Genomic DNA, 26,343 nt, shown 5'->3' on the forward strand with positions numbered 1-26,343 from the left:
AGCTCACCCCAGGTTGTCCAGATAACAGCTGTCCATAGCTATGAACTGAAGAAAGAACTGATACAACTCCAGCTCCTGAGAAAATGAAGGAATGTGGGAATGAAAAACAAGTGAGAGAGAAGAGGAATGCAGGTGGATGTTAAAGCCAGAAGTTCACCTTGGAATCCAGCTAGTCCAAACCTTATTCCCATTTATCTTGTTAATTCAGAGCTAGTTTTAGGTGTCTAATTTCTACCTTTCTGTAATCTGCAAAACAGATCTGCTCTGCAAACACAACAAGCTTTAAAAAGCACTAGGCAGTTATAGAGGGCTGTGTCTCGGGTCATCTAAACTGTTCGCTAAAACTCCAAAAACTTAACATGGTGCATTCATGACTGAATAATGAAACCGTCTCCACTGGAACACCAACGTTAGTACCCCAGTCACTAAGTTTTTTTTCCTCCTTCGATGAGCATGGGCGTGGAGTAGGAGAGGCTGCTACATATGGAACCTAGAGACTTTCCTCTCTTCAAGATGGAAATGGCACTAACGTTAACCTTGATGGGGACGCTATTCAAATATTAAGTATAAGTAAATTGGAGAAATCATAAGAACTATCAGTGCTTTGAAAAATGCGAACATCTGGGCCAGCAGGAGGCACAGAGGTTAAGACACTGTGGCCAACAGTGCAGCTCTTGTCCTGGACTCTGGGCTAGAAAACTGTGCTGGGCACACATGTGCATGAAAGCCCAAATCCTGAGAGCAAAATGGAGGAGATGGGATTGTGGCATGGGCATGCCCTAGGGGGGGTGATTTCTTACTTTCCTTCTCTCTCTCTCTCTCTCTCTCTCTCTCTCTCTCTCTCTCTCTGTTTCTCTCCAGTGAGCACACATGCTCTATAACAAACTTAAAATTAAAAAAAAAAAAAATCCAAACATATGTCAAGGATAGTCTCAAATACGAGGCCAGGCACATGAATCATGCAAATGTCTGGAAGGAAGAACCTGCTCTACCCTGGGTGTCTCAACAGTCCCAGCCATAAAGTTATTCTCCCTACATGGAGAAGAAAGGAAGTATATGGAACCATAAGCATTGGGTGCTGCATATCAAAGAAAGAGACACAGACTATTCTTGGAACATAAACACATTCAAAGCTTCAGTAATATGGGGGAGAAAACACACCTGAGCATGAGAGAGCCACCAATACATTCTATTAAAATAAGATTTTTTTTTAGAAATATGGCAGAGATGACGTAATGACATATTGAATCAATGTCACCACCCTGAGAAAAGCCATCTCCTACCACACAACCACCCTATCAGTGGAAGATTGTCTTCTACTAATAGAAGATATCAACACTCTATGGCACTATATGACAAAGTTCTGTTTTAAAACACAATCTGGGGCTGACACGTAGAATGATGGTTAAGGTGCTGGACTCCCACATGGCGAACCATGGTTCAAGTCCCGGACTTGGTGGCTTGCTCTCTCACTTCCCCTTTCTCTTGCTCTGTCACTCTCTGGTCGAATTGAAAAATAGTAATAACAATAACAGATAAAATTAAATAATTGTTTAAAAGCGAAACACGATCTGTTCCTAACACTCTTCTGTATATGAAGAGTCAATGACTCCTTCCTACCACCAAATTTATACCCATTCTCCCAGACACTGCTTATACAGTAGCTTCCCTTCATCTGCAGGGGATATATTCCAGGACCCCTAGTGGATGCTTGAAACCACAGACAGACTTGAGCCCTACGGACAATATGTTTTTACCATCCTGACAACTGAGGCAGCCACTAAGTGACTAATGGGTGGGCAGCATAGACAGCGTGGAGATGGACAAGAGGTGACTCAAGTCCCAGGTGAGACAGAAGAGGAACTCAAGGGAACGTGTCAGATTTCTTTAAGTTACTCAGGACTGCATGCATTCTGAATCATTTCTTTCTAAATTTTCCATTTAATATTTTCAGATCACAGTTGACTATGCCTGCCTGAAACCATGAAAAGCAAAACTGTGGCTAAGTACAGGTTACTGGACTCTGTGCCTTTGCAGGCAGGAGTCATGTGCTCCTCCAGCCTCACCAGAAGCCCTTAGTCATTCTCCTGTCCTCTCCATGCATGTTTCCGCACGTGGCAAGAAGCCGTCCTCACCTAGTTAGTTCCTACTTGATCTCCAGGACAACTCAAATGGCTCTACCTAAAAACAGTGGGAGCCGCCAGCTTGACTGGCTGCACTCTACTTCCTCATCCACTTCTTATGTAAACCTGTATCATAATACCTACCGTTCAGATCTACAAGTCATATGTTCCTGTACACTGAGACCATGAATGAGGACCTGATAAACAGCAGTGGCTAAAACCCCAGCTGACTCTAAAGGAGGCACTGATTGCTTTGGATTGAGACGTGGGTGAGAGTGGACATACAAGTGGGATCTTAAGAAAATCTTCACATACACGTGGCTCCATTTGAAATGGATCTTGAAGGATGAACAGTAGTATTCAGATGTACAATGAGGAGGAATGGCATTCAAATCAGAGAATTACATGAGCAAATGAAGAGACATGAAAATGTTGTTAGGTGTGTGTGTGTGTGTGCTGATATACATGAATCTTTCTCATCACTCTATCTTTGTAGGAGAGAGGGTAGAATTTATGTCTCAAACATGTGTCTTAAATCAACTCAAAATGATAACAAACTTAATGGGGAGAAGTGGTCTCTTAATACTGTGCTCCTTCTCCACAGACAACATATACATATGCTACACTCACCTGGACCATGGCCCAGTACCACCTGACACAGTACCTTATAAAGGACGGACGCAGCCCAGCACCACCTGATACACTACCTTATAAGGGACTGACACTGAAATCAATATTGTGAATTGAAATACCTATTAATCCAGAAAGAAAGTTTTCTATTTAGTGAAAAACAGGTATTTGAATTAATCTGCTGCCAGTCCTAGATTCTAGGAAACAGGGTTGTGGGGAAAACAGCCCTGTTACTGCAGTTCCTTTTAACCGAGATTCTCTCCTGCGGGATAAAGTAACTAAGTCAAGGAAGTGAGTTGCAACATGAACCAGCCAACTGTCAGGTAAGTCTTTTCCTCAAATATTACAAAACTTAAGCAAGAAACCATTCAGATTGCTACAAAGAAACATTTAAAATGAGCTCATTAAATGCAAATTAAAACAGAAACATTGAGTAAGCACTGGGCTACAATTAAAGGCTGAAGAAACAGCAGGTAAGAAACAATTTTCATTGATCAAAGAACTAAAAGCTAACAGAATAAAGTATTTTGCATTGAAACTGCTTTCATGAATATGAAGCATTTCGAAGTAAGAAGTTCTTTTTTGCATTTTTCAAAGAAGCTTTGGAGGTAGGATGGATTTGCATATCTTAATACAAAGTACTTTCATTGTATCATTTTCAAGCAATGAAGCTATGAGGGTTCAAAAAAATGCAGACTTCAAAAAAAAAAAAAATCCTCAGAAACATGACCAAAATTGCAAAGGGCATCATTCTAGAGCCTTTGGATGAAAGCAGAAGTGCATGGAATTACATGAAATCTTCTATGCAAAAGTTTAGTTGAACCTATTTTGTGAAACAATGGTTCTTCATCATAAACAGAAGCTTTGGGTACCTACAGAAAGAGTCGCTTTTCATTTGAAGTTAGTAAAATGGAAGAGCAAGTAGCAGTCCCCAATATTCAACTAGAAATACAAATTCTGAGACTTTAAAATTTACCACATACAAGCTTTAAAGCAAATATGTAGATTAGTAGGCAAATAGTAAAGTCATATGTTTTCTTTGTTTTATTCATTTTTGAATTCTGGCACCTAGAACAGTTACAAGGCTCACAGCAGGTACCCAATCACTGAATTTGCTTTTATGAGATAATAGCATTATTGAACTAGAAATGAGAGGCCTTTTTTTTCACAAATTTATTTTAGAAATTAAGACCTATTGGGTGGGCCCTGTGGCCTGGTGGTTAAGGTAACTAGATCACAAATGACAGACCACACAGTACAAGTCCTAGCCCTAGAGACTTGGAAAACATGCCAGATAAGTGTGTCCAGAATCCTGAAAAGAGGGATGAATGTAGAAGGGATTGTAGCATGACCACACCTCATTTGGGGATGCTTTTATTCTGTCTATCTGTCTCTGTCTGTCTCTGGTAAGTACATGTACCCCCTGGAAAACTTTTTAAAGGATTAAGAGTTAACAAGAAGGTTGGGGGCCAGCAAGTGGCACGATGCGTAAGGGCACTGGACTCCCACATGGCCTACCACACTTGAGTCCCAGACCTTGGCAACTTGCTTGCTCGCTCTCACTCTCTCTCTCACCCCATCAACTTAAAATAAACAAATAAATAAATAAAGTTAAAGAAAATAATTCTTTTTAAAAAAGATTTAACAAAAAGGCAAAAATAAAAATCTGATGGCACAGTGGGATGGTCGTCCTCATAAACACCATTAGGGAGGACAGGGCACCCACAGACAGTTGTGCTGTTTGTGCACTGAAAGGCACTAAACCTAGACTGAGAAGAAGGTGGCGTGGAGAGAATCCAGTAGATGTTCTGTTGCTGAAAGTGACTCAGTGTCCCAGGAAGGATGTCTCTGGGAATTTTCAGCCCCATGAGATGGGTAGGGCAGCTCTTAGCTACCTGGCTGTGTAAGTATTACTGATGCTTTAGATAGGAGTAGAAAGAAGGCCAGCCTATTTTAGAACAATTCAGAAACACCTAGCAAATCCAAAATCGACAAACCCGTTGACTGGAAAATCTACCCAGAAATTATAACAAAATTTTACCTTGCATATATGCTATATAAGCAAATAAAAGACTATGGACAGAAACATTCCTGATGATAGCAACTGTCTGTAGGTAGACCCACTGAATGCCCATGTATTGGGGAGTGTTTGCATAATTAATATAGTCTATAAAATAAAAGATGAAGCAGGAATTACTGTGGGGTAGATCTACACATGTACATATGAGTTATCTAAGGGATGTTATGCTAACAAGATACAGAAAAGACCAAGTTCTAATTAATTTTTTCAGTCAATTAAAAACTTTGTTCAAGTATGGCAATAAACTGAAATTCCAATACTGACGATATCATTGTATATCTGCACACTTTAATATCTGATGTTACACCAAAACCTAAGCTCAATTCTATAGGACATTTAGAACATATCACAAGTATCAGCACTAAAATTCAATTTCAAACACAAAGACTTGTCCATTTTTTCAAAAGGTGAAATATATTTTTAATGGAGGTACCAAAATTACATTTTTCTAAGTTGGCTTTTCTATTCTGTTTTATATTATCTTGAAGTCCTCCACGCTTTTCACAAAGGCACAATTTTTCACTGACTTCAATTAAATTATGTTTCTGTAGCTGTCTGGGTCAGGGCATTAAACATATCAATCATAATCCGAGTGGGAAATGTAAGTACTTCTGAAACAGTCTCCATGTCAAGAAGGGAATCCTCCGTTTTGAGAAAGTAAAAGGAAGGTAATTTTACTTATATAGTAAGGTTAACAGTCTGCACCCTTTACCCATCTTTTTGTTTTTTTTCCAAAATGAGTCAGGATTAAAATAAAGTAGGAGATTCTTATTTGCATTAGGAAGGATATAGCAATTAGAGAGAGCAGAGGCATGGAAAGGCAAGGGGTAAGCTCTGAACAGCTCTCTGATCTTCAACAGAAAAAAAACAATCCCCAGGAATATAAATGTGTTTATGTATTTATATTTTCATCTGACACTAACCACTGGGTAAAGACTATAATGCCTTTCCTGGTGCTGAACTTTAGTCACAGAAACACAGAATCCATCTCTCTAGGGCTCCCTTTCAATCACTTGAATTTTCACCTATCATTTGCGCTGTTCAACACACCCAAGTCCAAAACGTTCAGTTCAGATTTCTACTGAAATGTGTCTATCAACAGAATTAGGCAATGCAACTAGTTAAGTCAAATAATTTATTGCACACAGTGCACATGGTTTTTATACATAAAGTTACTCCTCTTGAGGAGGGGAAATGAGTTTAGTCATTTATGTTTCAGATCACTTATTTGCACTATATAAAATAATACCTGGGGTAAGAGAAAACCCTTTAGAACCCACCTTACATTCTCCATGTCATTACCAGTAATTGATAACTGTTTATTATCAGATCCAAAGATTCATTTCTTTCACCTTGGAAGAATCTCAGATGAAACTAAACAAAATTGCCTTAATATATTTCATCCTAATAAAGTTATATAATCATAAAATAATAACTAATGGTTTTTATACCTTAATTTCCTGTTTTTTATATAATTTTAAAATAAATTTTTTCTCTTAAAAGTATGCATGAAGTAGATTGAGTTGAATTAAAATGTGTATAATTGTCTTCAAAATAAGCATAGACTATTTTTTTCCTGTAAGATACTGATATCACAGATTTTGAAAAATCTCTATTTGTCTCTCAGATTCAGTTCAAATTTGTGTTTACAAGTGAAACTTATATACATCATACCCAAAAGCTCAATAAAATTCACAAAACATAATTTTTTTCTTAATTTGATCATTTTCAAGTCATTCACCAAAAGTCATACCAACAAGGTAAGGAAAGTTGGACAACACCTTTAGGTCTAACCATTACAGATCTAACCATGACAGCAACTGGCATGATCCACCCAGCAATGGGTACAGTGTTTAACCAGGTGGCTTCAAAAAGTTATGGAAAAATTGCAATTAGAGTTTTTTGTGGTACTTTTTAAATCCATGCATAGTTTTTCTTCCAAAATATGCATTTTCCATAACCTCTAAAAAAGACCCTTGTATATGTTAATATTAATTTCATAAATAACAGACTCTAGGAATGTTTTCAGTGGATAAAACTTACATATTTTATAAATCCACCTCATTTCTTCTGGGCAAACAACGTGTAAATTCAAGTGAGCTTGTTGCGATCAAACATGTTTTTTAAGTGACTCTGATCAGAAATAACCCCCAAACCAGTTTATCAAACCTCCAATGCATAATTTGGAGCAAGTCTCTGCAATAAAGAAACCTTTAAACAGCAATGCTTTCTAAGCATGCAGTGCATGTCCACTAGTTTTCAGGGATAACCCCTAAATGTAACTTTTGGCTTAAGAACCTTGGAAGAGAGGATCTTTGCTAATCTTGTACTTTACAGTGTTTATAAACAATTTTAATAGTCACTTCCAGAGTTTTATTCAGAAAACTGTACCAGATCACTTTGTGTTTTTAAAAAATCATTAATTTGTTTTGCAAAAGGTAGATTTAATGTTTGCTACTATTCACCCGTAATTACTCTTTTATAACACAGCTTCGATTATTAATTTCAAAGGAAAACTCCGAGGGTTTCCTTAAAAAGTCTTTATATATACACACACACACACACATATATGTATATGTGTGTATATATATACATATATATATGTACACATTTTTTTTAAAAAATTTCTTGTTCTTTTATACATTCAATCATGTTATTTAGCTTACGGAGTGACTATTCTAACATGTGTACATTTCTCCCTAGTCCAGGTGATAATACTATCAAATTATCTTCAGCAGATAATATCACATTTCTTTGTCCCAATACAGACAGCGGGTCTCAATCTGTCCTAAACTGAATGCCCACAAACCTTCCTTAAGGAAGGGGAGGAGAGGGCGTCTGGACGAGAAATGGACCTCAGATGGACCCCACAAAGGTCTGCAGGACAGGTGCAGGTCTGCGGGAGCTGGGGGCCAATTAAAAACTTTGTTCAAGTATGGCAATAAACTGAAATTCCAATACTGACGATATCATTGTATATCTGCACACTTTAATATCTGATGTTACACCAAAACCTAAGCTCAATTCTATAGGACATTTAGAACATATCACAAGTATCAGCACTAAAATTCAATTTCAAACACAAAGACTTGTCCATTTTTTCAAAAGGTGAAATATATTTTTAATGGAGGTACCAAAATTACATTTTTCTAAGTTGGCTTTTCTATTCTGTTTTATATTATCTTGAAGTCCTCCACGCTTTTCACAAAGGCACAATTTTTCACTGACTTCAATTAAATTATGTTTCTGTAGCTGTCTGGGTCAGGGCATTAAACATATCAATCATAATCCGAGTGGGAAATGTAAGTACTTCTGAAACAGTCTCCATGTCAAGAAGGGAATCCTCCGTTTTGAGAAAGTAAAAGGAAGGTAATTTTACTTATATAGTAAGGTTAACAGTCTGCACCCTTTACCCATCTTTTTGTTTTTTTTCCAAAATGAGTCAGGATTAAAATAAAGTAGGAGATTCTTATTTGCATTAGGAAGGATATAGCAATTAGAGAGAGCAGAGGCATGGAAAGGCAAGGGGTAAGCTCTGAACAGCTCTCTGATCTTCAACAGAAAAAAAACAATCCCCAGGAATATAAATGTGTTTATGTATTTATATTTTCATCTGACACTAACCACTGGGTAAAGACTATAATGCCTTTCCTGGTGCTGAACTTTAGTCACAGAAACACAGAATCCATCTCTCTAGGGCTCCCTTTCAATCACTTGAATTTTCACCTATCATTTGCGCTGTTCAACACACCCAAGTCCAAAACGTTCAGTTCAGATTTCTACTGAAATGTGTCTATCAACAGAATTAGGCAATGCAACTAGTTAAGTCAAATAATTTATTGCACACAGTGCACATGGTTTTTATACATAAAGTTACTCCTCTTGAGGAGGGGAAATGAGTTTAGTCATTTATGTTTCAGATCACTTATTTGCACTATATAAAATAATACCTGGGGTAAGAGAAAACCCTTTAGAACCCACCTTACATTCTCCATGTCATTACCAGTAATTGATAACTGTTTATTATCAGATCCAAAGATTCATTTCTTTCACCTTGGAAGAATCTCAGATGAAACTAAACAAAATTGCCTTAATATATTTCATCCTAATAAAGTTATATAATCATAAAATAATAACTAATGGTTTTTATACCTTAATTTCCTGTTTTTTATATAATTTTAAAATAAATTTTTTCTCTTAAAAGTATGCATGAAGTAGATTGAGTTGAATTAAAATGTGTATAATTGTCTTCAAAATAAGCATAGACTATTTTTTTCCTGTAAGATACTGATATCACAGATTTTGAAAAATCTCTATTTGTCTCTCAGATTCAGTTCAAATTTGTGTTTACAAGTGAAACTTATATACATCATACCCAAAAGCTCAATAAAATTCACAAAACATAATTTTTTTCTTAATTTGATCATTTTCAAGTCATTCACCAAAAGTCATACCAACAAGGTAAGGAAAGTTGGACAACACCTTTAGGTCTAACCATTACAGATCTAACCATGACAGCAACTGGCATGATCCACCCAGCAATGGGTACAGTGTTTAACCAGGTGGCTTCAAAAAGTTATGGAAAAATTGCAATTAGAGTTTTTTGTGGTACTTTTTAAATCCATGCATAGTTTTTCTTCCAAAATATGCATTTTCCATAACCTCTAAAAAAGACCCTTGTATATGTTAATATTAATTTCATAAATAACAGACTCTAGGAATGTTTTCAGTGGATAAAACTTACATATTTTATAAATCCACCTCATTTCTTCTGGGCAAACAACGTGTAAATTCAAGTGAGCTTGTTGCGATCAAACATGTTTTTTAAGTGACTCTGATCAGAAATAACCCCCAAACCAGTTTATCAAACCTCCAATGCATAATTTGGAGCAAGTCTCTGCAATAAAGAAACCTTTAAACAGCAATGCTTTCTAAGCATGCAGTGCATGTCCACTAGTTTTCAGGGACAACCCCTAAATGTAACTTTTGGCTTAAGAACCTTGGAAGAGAGGATCTTTGCTAATCTTGTACTTTACAGTGTTTATAAACAATTTTAATAGTCACTTCCAGAGTTTTATTCAGAAAACTGTACCAGATCACTTTGTGTTTTTAAAAAATCATTAATTTGTTTTGCAAAAGGTAGATTTAATGTTTGCTACTATTCACCCGTAATTACTCTTTTATAACACAGCTTCGATTATTAATTTCAAAGGAAAACTCCGAGGGTTTCCTTAAAAAGTCTTTATATATACACACACACACACACATATATGTATATGTGTGTATATATATACATATATATATGTACACATTTTTTTTAAAAAATTTCTTGTTCTTTTATACATTCAATCATGTTATTTAGCTTACGGAGTGACTATTCTAACATGTGTACATTTCTCCCTAGTCCAGGTGATAATACTATCAAATTATCTTCAGCAGATAATATCACATTTCTTTGTCCCAATACAGACAGCGGGTCTCAATCTGTCCTAAACTGAATGCCCACAAACCTTCCTTAAGGAAGGGGAGGAGAGGGCGTCTGGACGAGAAATGGACCTCAGATGGACCCCACAAAGGTCTGCAGGACAGGTGCAGGTCTGCGGGAGCTGGGGGCCCAGTGACCCTCCTAGGGCGCAGGCGCACACCCGTGTCCCTAGCGAAGTTGTCTTCAGTGCGCCCCGTTAAAACACGGGCGGGGGGCGGGCGGGGACTTCAAACACACACACTTATTCTCCTCGACCCACACAGGCCGGCGGCGCTGGGCTGCTGTCCGCCCAAGACGTAGCCCAGCGGCGCGGGCTGAGGACGGAGCGGACACTTTCGCCCTGTCACTGACAGCAGCGCGGCACCCGGGGGGCCCGTCGGCCACGCCACCACACCTGGGCTCAGAGCGGCGCAGAGAGGCTGTACCTTACAGGTACCGACGTACCTATCATGGTCACTGGGCAGGTGGAGGCTGCTGGGCAGGTAGGGCTCTACGCGCTCACCGGCGCCCGCCCGCGCCTCCCACCGGCGGCGCTCCGGGGTTAAAGCGTCCAGGCCTCCCCTCCCCTGCGCCTGGCCGTCGTGTGCGCACGCGCAGGCGGCGTCCGGCGCGCAGCCTGCTGGGAGTCGTAGTTTTAAGGCGTAATTTCTCCTCGCCACGCGCGCCGCTTTCTGTCCGCCGCCCTTTCCGGTTTAGGCCCAAAAAACGTGCGTCACGGAGGGGTGGGCGGCACTCGCCCGCGATGTTGACGGGTCGCTTAGCAACCGGGAGGCCGTACCTTGGAAGCTGGTTGCAGTTCTAGGCGCGTCCTGCCCTCTTCCCGCCCCTCCCTTCCCTCTCCCTTCACCTAGGAGCTGCCAAACACCTGGATGAACCTGGGCGCTACGGGGTAGAAGTTCTACCGTTAACGCTCTTTTTTCCATATTTTTCCCCGAACTCCCGCCCACATCCGTAAATCCCACTGACTCTTTTACCACACTTTTCATGAGAACAAGACATTTCCCAGGAAGATGGTGGCAGAAAAAGAGACCCCGAGCTTAAACAAATGCCCCGACAAGATGCCGAAGAGGAACAAGCTGCTGGCACAACAGCCGCTCTCGGGGCACCAGCCTCACTCCTTGGTTTCTGAAGGCTTCACAGTCAAAGCCATGATGAAAAACTCCGTCGTAAGTGATCTTCCTGCACTGAATGCACTCATTCCGAATCAGGGGACACGACTGTAGAGGATGGCCAGCCCCAAGATAGAATTCTGAGCCCGTGTCCTCGGTGGTCTTTGTCCGAAGTGGCAATACTGGGCCAGTAGCAGACGGTTGCCCAACGGGGTGTGGAGGTCAGACCAGGTGGTTAGGCAGCATCTTGGGCAGGTGAGGTAGGGTGCCCAGTAATAAGCACCTGCCTCCTAACTGAATTCCTAGACTATCAACATTACTCTTAAGCTATTTATTTACATGCAGAGGAAAAGGATTCCTTTTACTTACTGATTTCTAAATTAGCCTCACTCAGAGAACGGTCTCATAGAAGGTGAGTTCTTAGAAATCATAAAGTCTTGCCAAATTTAACATGAGCTGATATGTAACTGGAAACATAAACTTGGTAAGTCTACAGTAAGAAATTCTATCTACGCAAAAGAGGAAATTTTAGAATATCCCAATATGTACTCTAGCAACACTCTCTTATAGAATGATATCAGCTTCTTGGGATATTGAAAGGAAACTTAATATAAAACCTGTTTTCTGATTGTCCTTTTAAATGGCATATTTCAAATAGCCCAAGCTTTAATTCAAATATCTCTGCCTATTTTTATAGTTTATTATTTGTGGTAGTAAAAACGAAATATTCTTAATACCAGTGGGGGAAAAAAATACTAAATGAATGAAGTGGTTTAGCTACATGAATCAAAAGTTATTTTTTAAAGCCTTCCGATTTCTTAAATAGTTTTAAATTTGGTTGTCAAACAAGATTTTACTACTCAGTAAGTGCCTGTCTGGGAATGAGACATTAAATAATAAATTCAGCTTTCTTTTTAACAATTATTTAATTTTATCATTGTTATTATCATTTTAATTTGGCTGAAGAGAGACAGAGAAAGAAGGGAAGTGAGAAAGCACATTTCCATATCCAGGACACAAAGAATGGTCAGCCATGTGGGAGTCCAGAACCTTACAACCGTGTCACCTGCTGGCCCCTAAATGCAACTTTCTAATTCATGTATTTTGTACTCCTGGAAGATCTGACTTATAAGAACTCGTTATATTAAGTGAAAAGTGTGTGTTTCCAGCATCACATTATTTGTTTTACTTATAAGGGGCAAACCTAATACCTTATTCCAAAACCACATCTTTAAAATACATGAATGAAACAGAGTAACTATAGACCTATAGGTCAAATTCTCATGTTGCTTTGCAAAGCTATATTCTACTTACTGAAATGTATATCAATTGAGTTACAGTACATAAGTGCTTGGAAATAGACAAAAAATTCCGTTTTGTAACTGTACTCCTATTTTCATGTAATTTCATGTGATTAGGTTCCCATGAGGATCAAGGTGACTCATTTATCAGCAATATTGAATACCATAACCATTGACGTTAGTAGTATAGGTTTTCTTGTACACAGTATTTATCATTATAATTTTGATGATTTTTAGTTATATTTTAATAGCACAAATATGTAGAATTCTTTTTTTTTTTCTTTTTTTTGGAGAGATTTTCACTGTAGGGCACGTGCACTCGCCAGACAGACAGAGAGAAACATAGAGACAGAAAGCGAGAAATCACCCCCCAGGGGGGATGGTCACGCCGCAATCCCTTCTCCTCCATTCTCCTCTCAGGATCTTGGGCACGCACGCACACGCGCCCGGCGTGAGTTTTTTAAGCCACCGGGTCCGGGACACGAACCACGGTCGACTACGTGGGAGTCCAGCGACATAGCCAGTATGCTAACTGCTGGTTCCCAAATATGTAGAATTTTAAAAAGGATCAGATCATTTCCTTTTTCCTCCCAAACATAGGTTCATATATTCTTATATCATGTTCATTTTTTAATATAGCCTTATACCCAAAGTCATACTTCTCCAAAATCAGGTATTTCAGAATTGCCAAGCAAAATAAATATGCCTATAAGACTCAAAAAAAAAAAAAAAAACCCACAACAACAAAACACATCAATTGTGAAACAACCTTCATTAGAAACATCTTATTTGAGATAAAGTATCTTCTCTGTTCATATTTTAAATGATAATCTCTCAGTGGCAATACCTATTTCTCCACTAGGATCTTCCAAATAGGAATGGTCTTTATTTTTTTAATTTCATTTAGTGGAAATCATAACTCTTGGATAGAAACATCATTTATCCATCCAGTACACTAACTTTTTTGTTTGTTTTCCTTGCAACCACTACTCATGAAGCACAGTTCTAAGGCCTTTGGGCCAGCAAAATAAAGTATCCCCACTTAGTAATCTAAAGAAAGCCACCACCAACATCATTAAAATATTGATAAAAGAAAGACTATTGTTTATACAAAATAACTTCAGGGGTACAGAAAATTTTAAAAATTTCTTTTACACGTCACCATTTTCGTCTTCTGTAATGCAAACTTCAGCATTATAAGGCAGAAATATCCTTGTCTCTTTCTGAAGGTGTATTTCTATTTAGAATATATTTGCCAATTTCCAGCTTTTCTTAATTGAAACCTCGTGTTTCAGAAGTCAGATTTCCCAATCATTTTTCCATTGTTAGAGCTCCACCTTTGGCTTCTCCTTTCAAATCCTAGCTGATTAGATAAGTCACTGTTCCAGTGCCCTTCCACACAAGACATATAGAACTATGCCCTCTGATGTTTCTTTGAACATGTGTAGTGATATAAATATACAAACTTGACCATAAACAGATTTGATCAGATTGTGTGGAAGCAGTAATCCCTATTCAATCAATCAAAATCTATATAGGAAAATGCAAAATTACTTAATAATGGTAAATATAAATGGCAAGTTTTAAAAATCCCAATGTCAAATGTGGTTCTTCAGGGGTAAGTAGGTCCTTCATTTCCATGAAAGTTTTGTCACATTCTGTGTGAAAATAAGCAATCGCTAAAGCCCTGCAATCGGAGAATAATATTTAAACTCATATTATTGTAACATTTGCCTATGAAAAGTGATGAGATACAGATTTTGAAGAATTCAGAATTCATTTTCCATTTAAAGGCCTTGATTGGATATGATAGAACCATGAGAAACCATAACCCAGCGTTGTATTGTCTTCATCACAGAAGTCAGCAGATGCTTACTATGTTAATCTGTCATACAGCCAATTAGGGTATGGACCCAAGGTTATGGTGATAAAGAGGTTGACTTTAACTTAGGCTTCATAGTATAGCTTTCCTTCTCAACAGAATGTAGATGCTTTATGCTCAAAGCTTAGGGGAACGGAACATATAATTCTTTAATATTACTTTACATATATATGGAATTTTATATTTATCAATCACATATCCCTTCAACACATGTAGTAGTCACCAATAATAGTATATTATATATTAAGATATTGATTTAGTTTCTTTAACAGAAACCAAATAAAAATAGTTTAACTAAAATGATGTTATTTCTCTCATGTGTCAAAGTTCAAGTTTGTACACAATCTGAGGAGATTAACATTTTCTCATGAAGTAGGTGCAGGAGCATAGAGGCCTTCTATACTCTTGCTTTGTTTCCTTTAGAATGATGTCTGGGCCATTGTGGGCTCACCACCACCAGAGTCAAATGCCAGCTTGCAGGGAGGAGAAAGGAGTTCCCTGCTATGGGCATGACCCAAATGCTGCACCGCGCTTTCACATCCAACTAAGTTGGAATTTAGTAATACATTCATTTTCTCTTTTTGCATAAACTTATGACAGGTTGACTCTTGAAGCAATTCCCAGACCCCTAGACTTTCTTTCATCAGGAAAGGGGCTAAAAAAAAGCCATGTAGTTCAAAAAAAGTCATCTTCTCCCCTAGTATCTTCAGCACATGCTCACTGTTTTCCCTATCTCTGTCTTTCTCATGTCCATTAATTCATATTGCCCTGTGCCTAGTCCCATTTCTCTTCTTTCAATGCTCCTAGTAGTTTTGTTAAGTCTTACCCTATAATTTTGCTTTTAATTATGATACCTATTTATGACTTAACAATAAAAACGATGTATGATTAAAAACACAACAACAACAACAACAACAACAACAAACAGACATAATATCCAATCCTCCTTCAGAGAGAAAAATGGGCAAAGAGTAACCTGTCAGAAAGAAATGAACATCAAGGGGCCAGCCAGGTAGTGTGATTAAGGAGACTGGATCCCTCATGACTGACAGCATGGTTCCAGTCCTGGACCTGGCAGCTTGAAAAACACACCAGGTACATGTCCATGCATGTTCAAAGTTCCTAGAGGAGAATAGAGGAGAAGGAATTGCAGTATGGCTATCCACCCCTGATGGCTGATTTCTACCCCCCCTCCCCCCACTGCCCTCTCTAGTCAGCCCTCATGGCCTATAGCAAATTAAAAAATAATAATAAATAAAATAATTCTTGAAAAAAAATTAACCTTTTAGTGAGGGCTTCCCTGATTACCCTATTTAAAATTTCAAACTCTTAATTATCTCCTCCCTCCCTGCTCTATCACTGGCATCTCCCCTCCCCGATTTACATTTTCCCCCTCTACAATCACTTTAGTCCATCCTAAGGTCTCTTCCTCTAGACAGTGAATGCCTCGAAAGCAGGGCATTTTCCTGGTTCATTCCTTGCTGTATCCTAGCTCAAGAAATATTTCTGGCACAGAGGACCATAGAATGTGCTATGGTTTGCTCTTTTGGTCAAGTGACTTAGTTAAATGCTATGTTTCATGCTATAATGAGATAATCATCATTGAGTTAGTGACTTTAAAGAAAATGCTAATGATGTTATGTAAACATTAAGTATGGGATGAGAATCATTTATAAATGTTTTATTCAGTGCCTTTAATTAGCTTGTTATTAAGGTTATACATGTTTATTACAAAGTGGTAAAGTTGGTTTGGCTTAGAGAAGTTTTCTTCTAAGATTATGGTAGAAATTTTAGTCTTATTTTCACTAGTCCTCTTATAATTTCAATGTTTTATTTTAAAGATTTTTTTCAATCTTAAATCATTTGGGTTTAGAAAGTGATGTATGTATTTTGATTTCTTTCCCAAGTGACAAGAGCTATTACATGATTATTGAGCAAATTATACTTGTATCAATCTACTTACTTTAGGACTTCCTATTTAACTTAACTTACATATCAGTACTGTATACATATATATTAAGATAGTTCTAATAGTAAATAACTAATATCAGATATTACTGCTCTAACATATGACAGGGCTAATCATGACTTTTTCAACCAGTCCTGTGAGAAGGCAGGGCAGCCTCTTTCTTCCAGTTAACAAATAAATCTCAGACAATTTAATTTCTTAATGTTTAGAGTCACTTAACACCTGGCAGAGCAAGGAATGAAAGCTAGACCATAGAATTTTCTAACTCAGCACTGTCTTCTCCCTCTCTTGGTAATTCCTTTTTAACTTTGGTTGATGCCTAAGGTCCAAATAGAAAACATACATAATGTAAGCAAATTTAGTTGGTGCAACACAGGCACAGTAGTGTAACCAAACCCAGCTCACAAAGCCTTATCAACACCAGGAAACCCTTCTGCTCCCTGCTAGTCATCATCCCTTCAGACCCTAAAGCTAACCTCAATCTGACTCAGCAACAGAATAGCTCTGCCTTGTCTGTACTTACCCAAGGAAACCTGAAGTATGGGATTGTTTTGTGTCTGGTTTCTTTCCTCAAAATTAATTTTTATGAGATTCACAACATCATCATATATACTTGTAATTGTAAATAAATTCTTCATATGTATTCCTGTATAGTATTTTCATGAGTGAATGCCCAACAATTTAGCTATCCATTCCTCGCTTGATGGACATTTGTGACTTCCAATTTAGGATTTACAAATAGTGCTACTAGGACAATTCTGTTACCTTTTATAGGAGAAAATATCTGTAAATGCCTGAGTGGGACTAGAATTGCTGGACCCTAAGAAATGCATACATTTGGCTTTTAGTAACTACATCAAAACTGTTTTCCAGTCAATTTTACAAGCTGAAACTGTTGTTGGCTCTGTATTTGCTCCATAGTCTCACGCATGACTGTTTCCTTTATTGTGCATTTTAAGTACTCTAGTGGATGTATGCTATCTCCTTTTGGATTTAATGTTAATTTCTATTGTGACTAATGAAATTTAAAACTTTTTTATATATTCATGAGCCATTTGGAAATGCTCTTTAGTGAGTGTCTTTTCAAGACTTTGCCCATTTTTCTTTTGGCTTGATTTGACTTATTTATTTATAGTACCTTTTTTTCCCCATATGTGATTCTAACTGATCTAAGGCATTTGTCAAATATATGTCCTCCAAGTATAGTTTCTTACTTGGTGAGTTTCCTTTCCATTCTCAATGGTGATTTTCATTACTCTTTTATATTTTTAAAGTATTATATACTTTTTGGGGAAAACAATTATCTCAGACGTATTTATATAGTTCTTTGTATTGTGTTCCTTAGCCAGTTTCAGCTAGCTCATGATGAATGCATACATATGAAGACACAAGACTGACAAAAAATTGGAGAGATCAGAAACAAAATAGAACAAACAATAGTGAAGTGATGAAATAAAATGTAATTAAAGTACAAAATCTAGGCTAAAGAAAAGGAGAATCAATTTTACCACTCTTAAGGGTCAGTATATTTATAGACTAATGTTCAAATTTAGATCTGAGTTCTTGGCATCTGTTGCTGAAAGGGAAATATTATACAGTTCTCATTATCACAAAAGAAGATGCCTATCAGTCTCTATGGGGAATTGAAGCATTTTCTACACTGAATTCTCAGAGAAATTGATCATGTAGCATTTTAAATACATACAAAACAGCATATCTACATTTCTATTTCTTCCAAGAAATACAGTAGCAAATTTCATCCATAAAATATTTTAGTGAGAGCCCACTACATGATATTAAAATGTATCTTATTCACTGGGATTTTGCATGAAATTAAATTGATGTAGTGTACATGTGTAGGCTTTTGATTGTCCAATTTCATCCAGAAAGAGAATTCACAATAGTCACAGGAATGTGTAGATTTTTTTTTTATAGCTATGGTTCCCAGTTCACTTGTGATAGTATGTATGGTACTACTGTTTTCATAAATTGGCAGAGAGGAAAGATGTGATGCTGGGAGGATGGAGAGCTGTGTGGTCCAAAAGAGGCTCAGTCTGGACAGGCCTCCCAAGTAAATCTAACAGGTGAGGAGAATCTGGGGGAAGAATTAGGGAGTGTGCAAAGGCTGAGAGGAGAGAAACATTTGGTTTTTAATCTGTATTCTCTACTTTTTTTTTGGCCAAAAATAATTATGTTGTAAATTCTATTCATTATATACATGATTTAAATTCTTTTAAATGTATCTGTGAGCATTCTCTGTGTGTGTTATAAGCTTCAGGAGGAAGACCAGCAATTAGCATAATGGCTATGTCACTGGACTCCCATGTAGTCGACTGCAGTTTGAGTCCCGGACCTGGTGGCTTAAATTCATGCCGGGCGCATGTGCATGCATGCCCAAGATCCCAAAAGGAGATGGCCGAGAAGGGATTGCGGCATGGCCATCCCCCCTGGGGGGTGATTTCTCGCTTTCTGTCTCTCTGTCTCTCTTTGTCTGTCTGGCGAGCACACACACCCTATAGCAAAAACCTCTCCAAAAAATAAATAAATAAGCTTCAGGAGGGAGGAAGTACCTGTGAGTGCTATTAGAGCTCTGCAAGCTCACCTTAAACTCAGTAATAAATAATATGACATCAGTATCTCGTGTCTTTTTCCAACTCCCTGTATCTCTATTTGACCCACCCTTCAGAGGAGGAAAGAACCTTGCAAAACACCTTGAAATATAATTTATGAAGTAGAATTACTAGGTCAGTTATCTTAGGAACCTTACTATACCAACAAAGGTTTGATTTATGCTACCACCTGCAGTGCTTGAATGTTTCTGTTTTGGTCCCTCCTGTGGCCCAGGCCGTAGGACATGCAGACCCTACCTGCTCATCGGCCCTGTGGTGGCGGTCAGAAGTCAGATTCCCAGTAATTCTGAAACATGTTAGTAATGGTTTACAAATATCTAAGGTTATAGACCTCAGTTTGCAGATTGATATCACGTAGGGAACTTAAATATACCAATCCACTTAAATGTTCTCTTTGTTCTGGGGTTGACTTAATTAGCTTTTATAATTAAAGATTGAGAACATTTGAATGCACAGTATGACAATATGATCTTTGATATTCCTGATAGCTATGCCATTGTATTGCATTCCTCAACCAGTTTCAACTAGCTTATGATATTGAAAGACATTTATTAATCAATGCCCTATTCCTCACTGCTTTGTGTATTCCTTAATTATATGTAATAATCTGAGACATTTGAGAGGGATTTTTAACCAGTGTCACACAGTTTATTATAATTTGATATGTTTTAGAAATTGGTGAGGCTAATCCTCCCTGTAAATTCATGCCTATAATGTTCAGTTTAAATTTTAACATTTCACTAGTTTAATTTTCAAAATGACCTATTGATAGTATGTCAAGCTGAACATCCCTTTGAGATTGAAATGATCATATAAATCACTTGCCAAAAAATGGTCATCTTATAAAAGTGTTTGTACTTACAGTAGAATGGTTTATCACTCCATGTTTGTAGGTGGCTGTTTTCCTAGTAAGTATTTTTATATATATTGTATTTCCAGCCTTCACTAACCCTCTTTTTAATCAAGTGTTTTCATTGAATCTTACTTATTTTATTTTTAGATTATGTTCTCCTACATTTTGTAAATAACTTAAATATAACAAAAAGATAGGCATATATCTGCCATATACTTTTAATAAATTATAGTTTTGAATATGCACTTTGCAAGATAAGTGATATATATGACTGAATATATAAAAGAAATTGAAATAAAAATATAAAAAAAATAAAACCTTATTAAGGGAGCTGTAACTTTATTCCCACTGTGTCCTTCCATTCCCAGAAATTCCCAGGATTCTCAAGTTTGTATGTATAATTCCCAAGTATGCATAGGGAATATATATATGTACTTATATATTAGATAAATAGGTATTTATAGTTAAATAGATGTAGATAAATACAGGAATAATCAAAATGTAATCATTCTTCAAATTGCTTTTTCACCTGGGGTAACTAGTTATAGTGCCTCTTTCTATAATGGTTTTTAGGTCATTTTCAATTTATAAATAGGGGGATATTGTCTCTATATGTAGAAAATTTATGTGAGATTTTCCCCTATGTAGTTAGTACTCAGTGCCATAGCAGCTGAACGAAAAGTAAACTGACACAACTGAACACAGTGTGACACTGTTCAGAGAGTACGGAGATGATACTCGTTCACCATGGATTTTTCCTGGCTCTGTCGTGTGTTTGCTCTTGGAAGTGCCTCAGGTGAGGCAGGCCCTATCTTTCTATGTCCTTCGCCTCTGTCCACCATTTTTTCAAAAGGTATAGCCCTATATTTACCCTTGTATTTTATTTCTAAATATCAGGAATTAGGTATTATAACAGGACTAATTAATACTCACTAATTAATCACTAATTAAGTGCTCTGGTTATAATGCAGGATATTAGAGAGCATGGGTCCAATACCTAATACAGGAACAGCAGTGAACCTGATTTTTTGTCTCATGCCCACAAAGAATTAGAACACAGAAGAACAAAGGGGATAGCAAAACTTAATTTATTAAAGGAGAGAGCATCTCCAAGGCAGGTAGGGGTCCTAAAAGGTGAGTTGCCAATGCAGGGCTCATACCAAGGGATTTTATCCTAGTCAGGAGGGATTTGTCCATATATTCTTCTTGTGTTGGTGTTCACTTGCTAGATGGATCCTGTTTTTTAATTGTTTGTCCCCTGATTTTGGAATGGGTACAAAAGTCATGAGACTCTGTCTAAAAGCTTTGGACCATAACGACCATTATCTTGTTCTGAGAATGTGGTAGGATCTGGAAAGAGCCTTAATTACTATATTTACTTTAGGTCATACTGCTTGAGTAATCATTGAGTCACCATTTCAAGCCATTTCTTGTGAGCAAGCAACTCCTTGTACAAGCTTGACTATTGTGCCTCCATCTTTGGACCTTATGTCCTATTTCTTAGGGTTCTATCTCCTATCTCAGTACAAAGTTGCATTAATTATTTTTACCATGAACTTTGTTATTTTTTGTTGTTGTTGTTGGCCATCTTGCAGATTGGCTATTTTTCAAGAAGACACAGTGGTATGCCAGAAACACTTGTAGAAAATTTGTTTACTTGCTGTATCCTATTTCACTGTATGCATAAACTAACTATTCTCTTACTGAGTGACTATTTAGGATTTTACATTGCAGTGTCACAGCATTCTGTATGTGGTTCCTTGTGTACATAGGCTAAAGTTTACCAGATTTGGAATTTTTGGATAAAGATGTATAGCTGTTAAATTAGATTTGTTCACCCAAGCACTACAAACCAAAACTGTAGGCACACGGTGTTGAGGTAGGAGACAGGGACTCTAAAACTATTATTAGGATAGAGCCTCACAATAAAATCACAAAATGGCTAAGTTTTAAGATGGAGACAAAACATCTCAATTGTTGGGGAGAGACCACTTATAGTGGTAACTCAGTGATTGACCTAGACAACATGACCTAGATCTAAAACAAAGCCTTTTTTTTTTTAGGCATCCCCACTTTGGGGGAGGGGGAGAAGATAAGATCATGGTTTTTATAGTCCAAAACCTCTAGACAAAGAATCTCCTGACCTTCACACCCACTCCAAAATTAGAAGAATAACTAGACCCATCCAGCATGTTCTCCTCTCCACCACGATGGAAATACATGCCCGAGCCCCACCTGAAAGCAAGCCTAAACAAAGCTCCTCAGACCCAGATAAAAACTCCCCACCCCAATTCCTCCTTAACCGTCCATTTTCTGAGTCCCCTCCCTTCTTCTTGGGAGCTCTTTTTCCTTCCCTCTCCTTCCATAAACTCCCATCTTAATATAACCCCTCTGTGCAGCCATGTCTCTAATTTGTCATGTGTGTGAGACAAAAAAAAAAAAAAAAAAACTGGAACTTGCTGTAAGTGCTGAGCTTGATCACCCCTGCACCCCCACATCCCTGTATCATATTTTGGTGCATTGCCCAGAAAACATCAAGACTCCACTTACTCATGTCAGAAAGATAAGTAAAGTTTTTTGTTTGGTTGGTTTTTGTTTTTGTTTTTAAAAAACACTCTTATTCCTAACAAAAATTCTATCGAAAAAACCAGGCCTCTGTCAGCCAGCTACAAAACCACAGCAGGGTGTCTATCAGTCTTGAAGACATGAAGGCAGGCTTGCCAAAAAATGGTCAATAGAAATGTCATTCAACTCATGAGTTGGTTTCCTTTCTGAAATCTTACCTGTCACGTGAAAAGATAAAATTTTCTCAGGACAACCAACTATGTATGCTAGGGCTACTCTTTGGTATATCCTGGAGGCCCTGGGAATATGAAACTAATCCCCAAGTACCCATCTGGGCATTGTAGAGCATTTCTCTCTTTCCTTCCTTCAGGTTTTTCTCTCATCACTGATAAGGGTTTTCCTCCTCATGCTGTTCTCGGTCCCCTGACTGATGACCCTAAGCGATACATATCCGGGAACTTGCTGTGTCCTGCTACTCTTTGTCTGCTCTGTGGGCCTATAAGATTCTGAAACTAACTAGGGACTCCAACTATCACGTGAAAAAAAACTAAATGCCTCTAAACAATTTAAAACATTGGCCCAGGACAATTCTCTGGGGGCAATGAAAGGCTCTGAGACTTAAAGTTCTCTCCAACCACCCAGATTAGGTGTCCAAAAGAGTACCTCTGCTTTCTCTCTCCCTCAAGCCCACAAAGTCTTTCTTCTCCATATGTGTCCAATCAAAATAAACAGGAGCTCCTCTTCCTCTAGGACTCTAAAATCTGTACCAAACAACCCTCCTTTATCTCCCTCATGCTGACCAACCAATACTAGAACAAAAAACAAAAACAAAATACCTTAGATAAAATAATCAAGACTCACCGTCAACATATATATGATATAAATTAGATTAAAATTGTTGAGAAAAATAATATAGTATTGCCCTTACCAAGTAGGTTTTTCTCTTCAGTTCCTCTAATTAAAATAAAAGGTTACTTATTGGCCCTTTAGAGACACCTAATGACACTTAATGGCCTTTTTCCAGCCTACACCACAGTGTTTTATATCACCTATTAATTCTCACTAGATCAGGGTACATTACAAATATATAATGAGCTAACATCTCTCTTGATTTGTACCTCAAATCATAGTGTAAATAAAATATACAATTTTTTTTAAAAAAGCAAATGTAGAGTTAATGGTAAATGTGGCCAATGAAAATATGACATCTAATTATAAGTTCGATGACAAATATAGTCATAATCAACAGCTCTTAGGACACATAAAATTTAACTTGGCATCTTAGATACCGTTCTTGTTCCCTCTTTGGCTCTGATTTCTCTTTTAAAAATGACAAATCAGGACCAGAAGTTGGTGTAATGGCTATGTCACTGGACTCCCATGTAGTCAACCGCAGTTTGAGTCTCGGACCTGGTGGCTTAAAGTCACTCCAGGCATGTGTGCGTGCGTGCCCAACATCCCAAAAGGAGAATGGAGGAGAAGGAATTGCGGCCTGGCCATCCCCCCAAGGGTGATTTCTTTCTCTCTGTTTCTTTGTCTCTCCCTCTATCTGATGGCTCAAAAAAAAAAGTCTAATTAAAAAAAGCCTTCTTTACCTTTAAAACATTTTTCTTCTTACCCTTACCAAAGTAGTCTCCTTTCCTTTAAACAGATGGGACAATGGATGAAAACATTTTCCCAAAACCACCTAACACATTATATAAACACCGATAGAAAGAAAGTAAAAACATTTAAATTATATTACAAAAATATCCCAATGGACCTTGATTAGCGCCAGAAATCTAACATTGCCGCAGTTATTACTGGGCTCCTCTATTCTGCTATACCTTCATTGCCAGAAACAGGGACACAGTTGAACCAAACATCAGTACTCAGGTTTCACCACTGCTACTTTCCTTTTGCTCTCCCTTTCCTAGTTTTCTTCTAGATTGTTATACAAAATATTAAGATCAGTGCAAAACTACAGATAAGACTATTCATTGTCTTTGCCCATTTTTTTTTCTTTTTTCTGTTGGATTACCTGTCTTCTTATCAATGAATAATATCCTTATATAATCTGGATCTGGATATATTCTGGTGACAGGCTACATGTATTTTCTCTTAGCCTGTGACTTTTCTTTGTACTTTTTTGGCATTTTTTGATGCATAGAAATATTTAGATTTACGTAATTATATTTATCACATTCTCTTTGTGTACTTTTTCAGAAGTACTTTTATGCTGATGGCCCTAAGTTTTTTCCTTTTTATTTTATGTTTTATTCCTATACTGTTCACATATGCTTACTCAGTTGCTAGTTTATTTTTAAAGTGGATGGTAAGGCTTTGATTTTATCTTTTCTACATTGAAGGACATCAATCTAGTACCATTTATGAATAGTAGCAGAGGACTCTCTGTTTTGTCCTGTTAGTCTGTCTCTGAGCCAGTATCACATTACTTCAATTGTCATACCATTACAAATCTTATGTTTGGTAAAATGAATTTCCTAATACTCTTGGATCTTTGATATCTATAATGATTTGAGGATAAATTGTCAAGTTTTATGGAAACCTCTTTGGTGATTTTGATTGAAATCTTGGATGGGCAAGATAATTTGAGGGATGATGGCAATCCTTTAAATTCTTAATTTGCTAAGATAATTTTAAATTGTAAATCAATATTTTTTTCAAAGACACTTTCCTTATCTATTGAAATGACTTTTTTCTTCTTCAATCTGTTAATTTTAATATGTTAATTATATGAATAGATGATATTCTAATGTTAAATTCTTATATTCCTGCATATGATTTAATCATAATGTATTTAGCTTTAAAAATACCAAGTATGCCTTGAATAATTCCCATGTCTGTACATATTGTTTTGTACAGTTAGAGTCATCGTATTTTAAATTTCAGTACCTATAATGTTAATTCATATTTTTTCCTTGATAACATTTACTTATGGTTTGGTTTGCTCTTATTGTTTCCTTTATATACTATCTCCTGAATTGATTTACCAACCTGGTTTTGATAACAGATTGCTTATTTCCACTATTACATAATATTTGCTTTCTTTTGCTTTTCATTATTAAAATATTTTACTGACTTTTTGATTGAATTATTTCATATATTTTTTAAAAGAGGTTTTTTGTTTGTGTTTTTCTTTTTGTTTGTTTGTTTGCTTTGCCTTAGGCTTATGTGCTAGCCATAGAGACAGAGGGAAACAGGCACAGTGAGAGGGAAACTGTGTAAAATAACTCTCCAGAGGGGAGGGCAGCCACACCTCAATCCCTTCTCCTCCCGGGATCTTGGGCACTCAGGCACACACACCTGATGTGATTTTGAAGCCACCAGGTCTGGGACTCAGACCACAGTCAGCCATGTGGGAATCCAGTGACATAACTGCTTTGTCATCTGCTGGTCCCCCAATAGATTTTATTAATTTTTTTAGAAGTCATAACTCTTGTTATTAAAAGATATGCAATTCTATTCTTTATTTCCATTTTATATGATCATTATTTATGAAGGATTGTTTTCCCTATTGGTTGAGGCTTTATGATTATGCTTTTACTATGATTTTTCATGACACAAACAAAGAGTAGTTTTGTGGTTTTTTTTTTTTGTTTTGTTCTTTTTTTTTTTTTAGAGATTGTTGCTATAGAGTGCATGTGCTCACTAAAGACACAGAGAGAAACAGAGTGACAGAAACTGAGAAATCATCCCCCAAGGGGATGGCTATT

At 37.2% G+C, this 26,343-nt stretch overlaps 2 protein-coding genes across 4 annotated transcripts in view; one reads left to right on the plus strand and one right to left on the minus strand.

Moving 5' to 3' along the window:
* The window catches only part of PRKN (parkin RBR E3 ubiquitin protein ligase), a 1,506,714-nt gene extending 1,495,803 nt beyond the window's left edge, over positions 1-10,911 (minus strand). For both annotated transcript variants that reach the window (XM_006152254.2, XM_006152253.2), the window contains exon 1: positions 10,763-10,911. In XM_006152254.2, coding sequence (XP_006152316.1) covers positions 10,763-10,769 — 7 coding nt within the window. In that variant the 5' untranslated portion in view covers positions 10,770-10,911. The remainder of the gene's footprint in view (positions 1-10,762) is intronic.
* A 156-nt stretch (positions 10,912-11,067) lies between these two features.
* The window catches only part of PACRG (parkin coregulated), a 564,165-nt gene continuing 548,889 nt past the window's right edge, over positions 11,068-26,343 (plus strand). Inside the window, exon 1 of one of the 2 annotated variants that reach the window (XM_006152252.2) lies at positions 11,068-11,484. In XM_006152252.2, the coding sequence (XP_006152314.1) occupies positions 11,329-11,484 (156 nt within the window). In that variant the 5' untranslated portion in view covers positions 11,068-11,328. The remainder of the gene's footprint in view (positions 11,485-26,343) is intronic. The other variant, XM_006152251.2, reaches the window with a different exon arrangement.

Source organism: Tupaia chinensis, unplaced genomic scaffold (genome assembly GCF_000334495.1).
Source record: "Tupaia chinensis unplaced genomic scaffold, TupChi_1.0 Scaffold000346_1, whole genome shotgun sequence".
Lineage (NCBI taxonomy): Eukaryota > Metazoa > Chordata > Mammalia > Scandentia > Tupaiidae > Tupaia > Tupaia belangeri.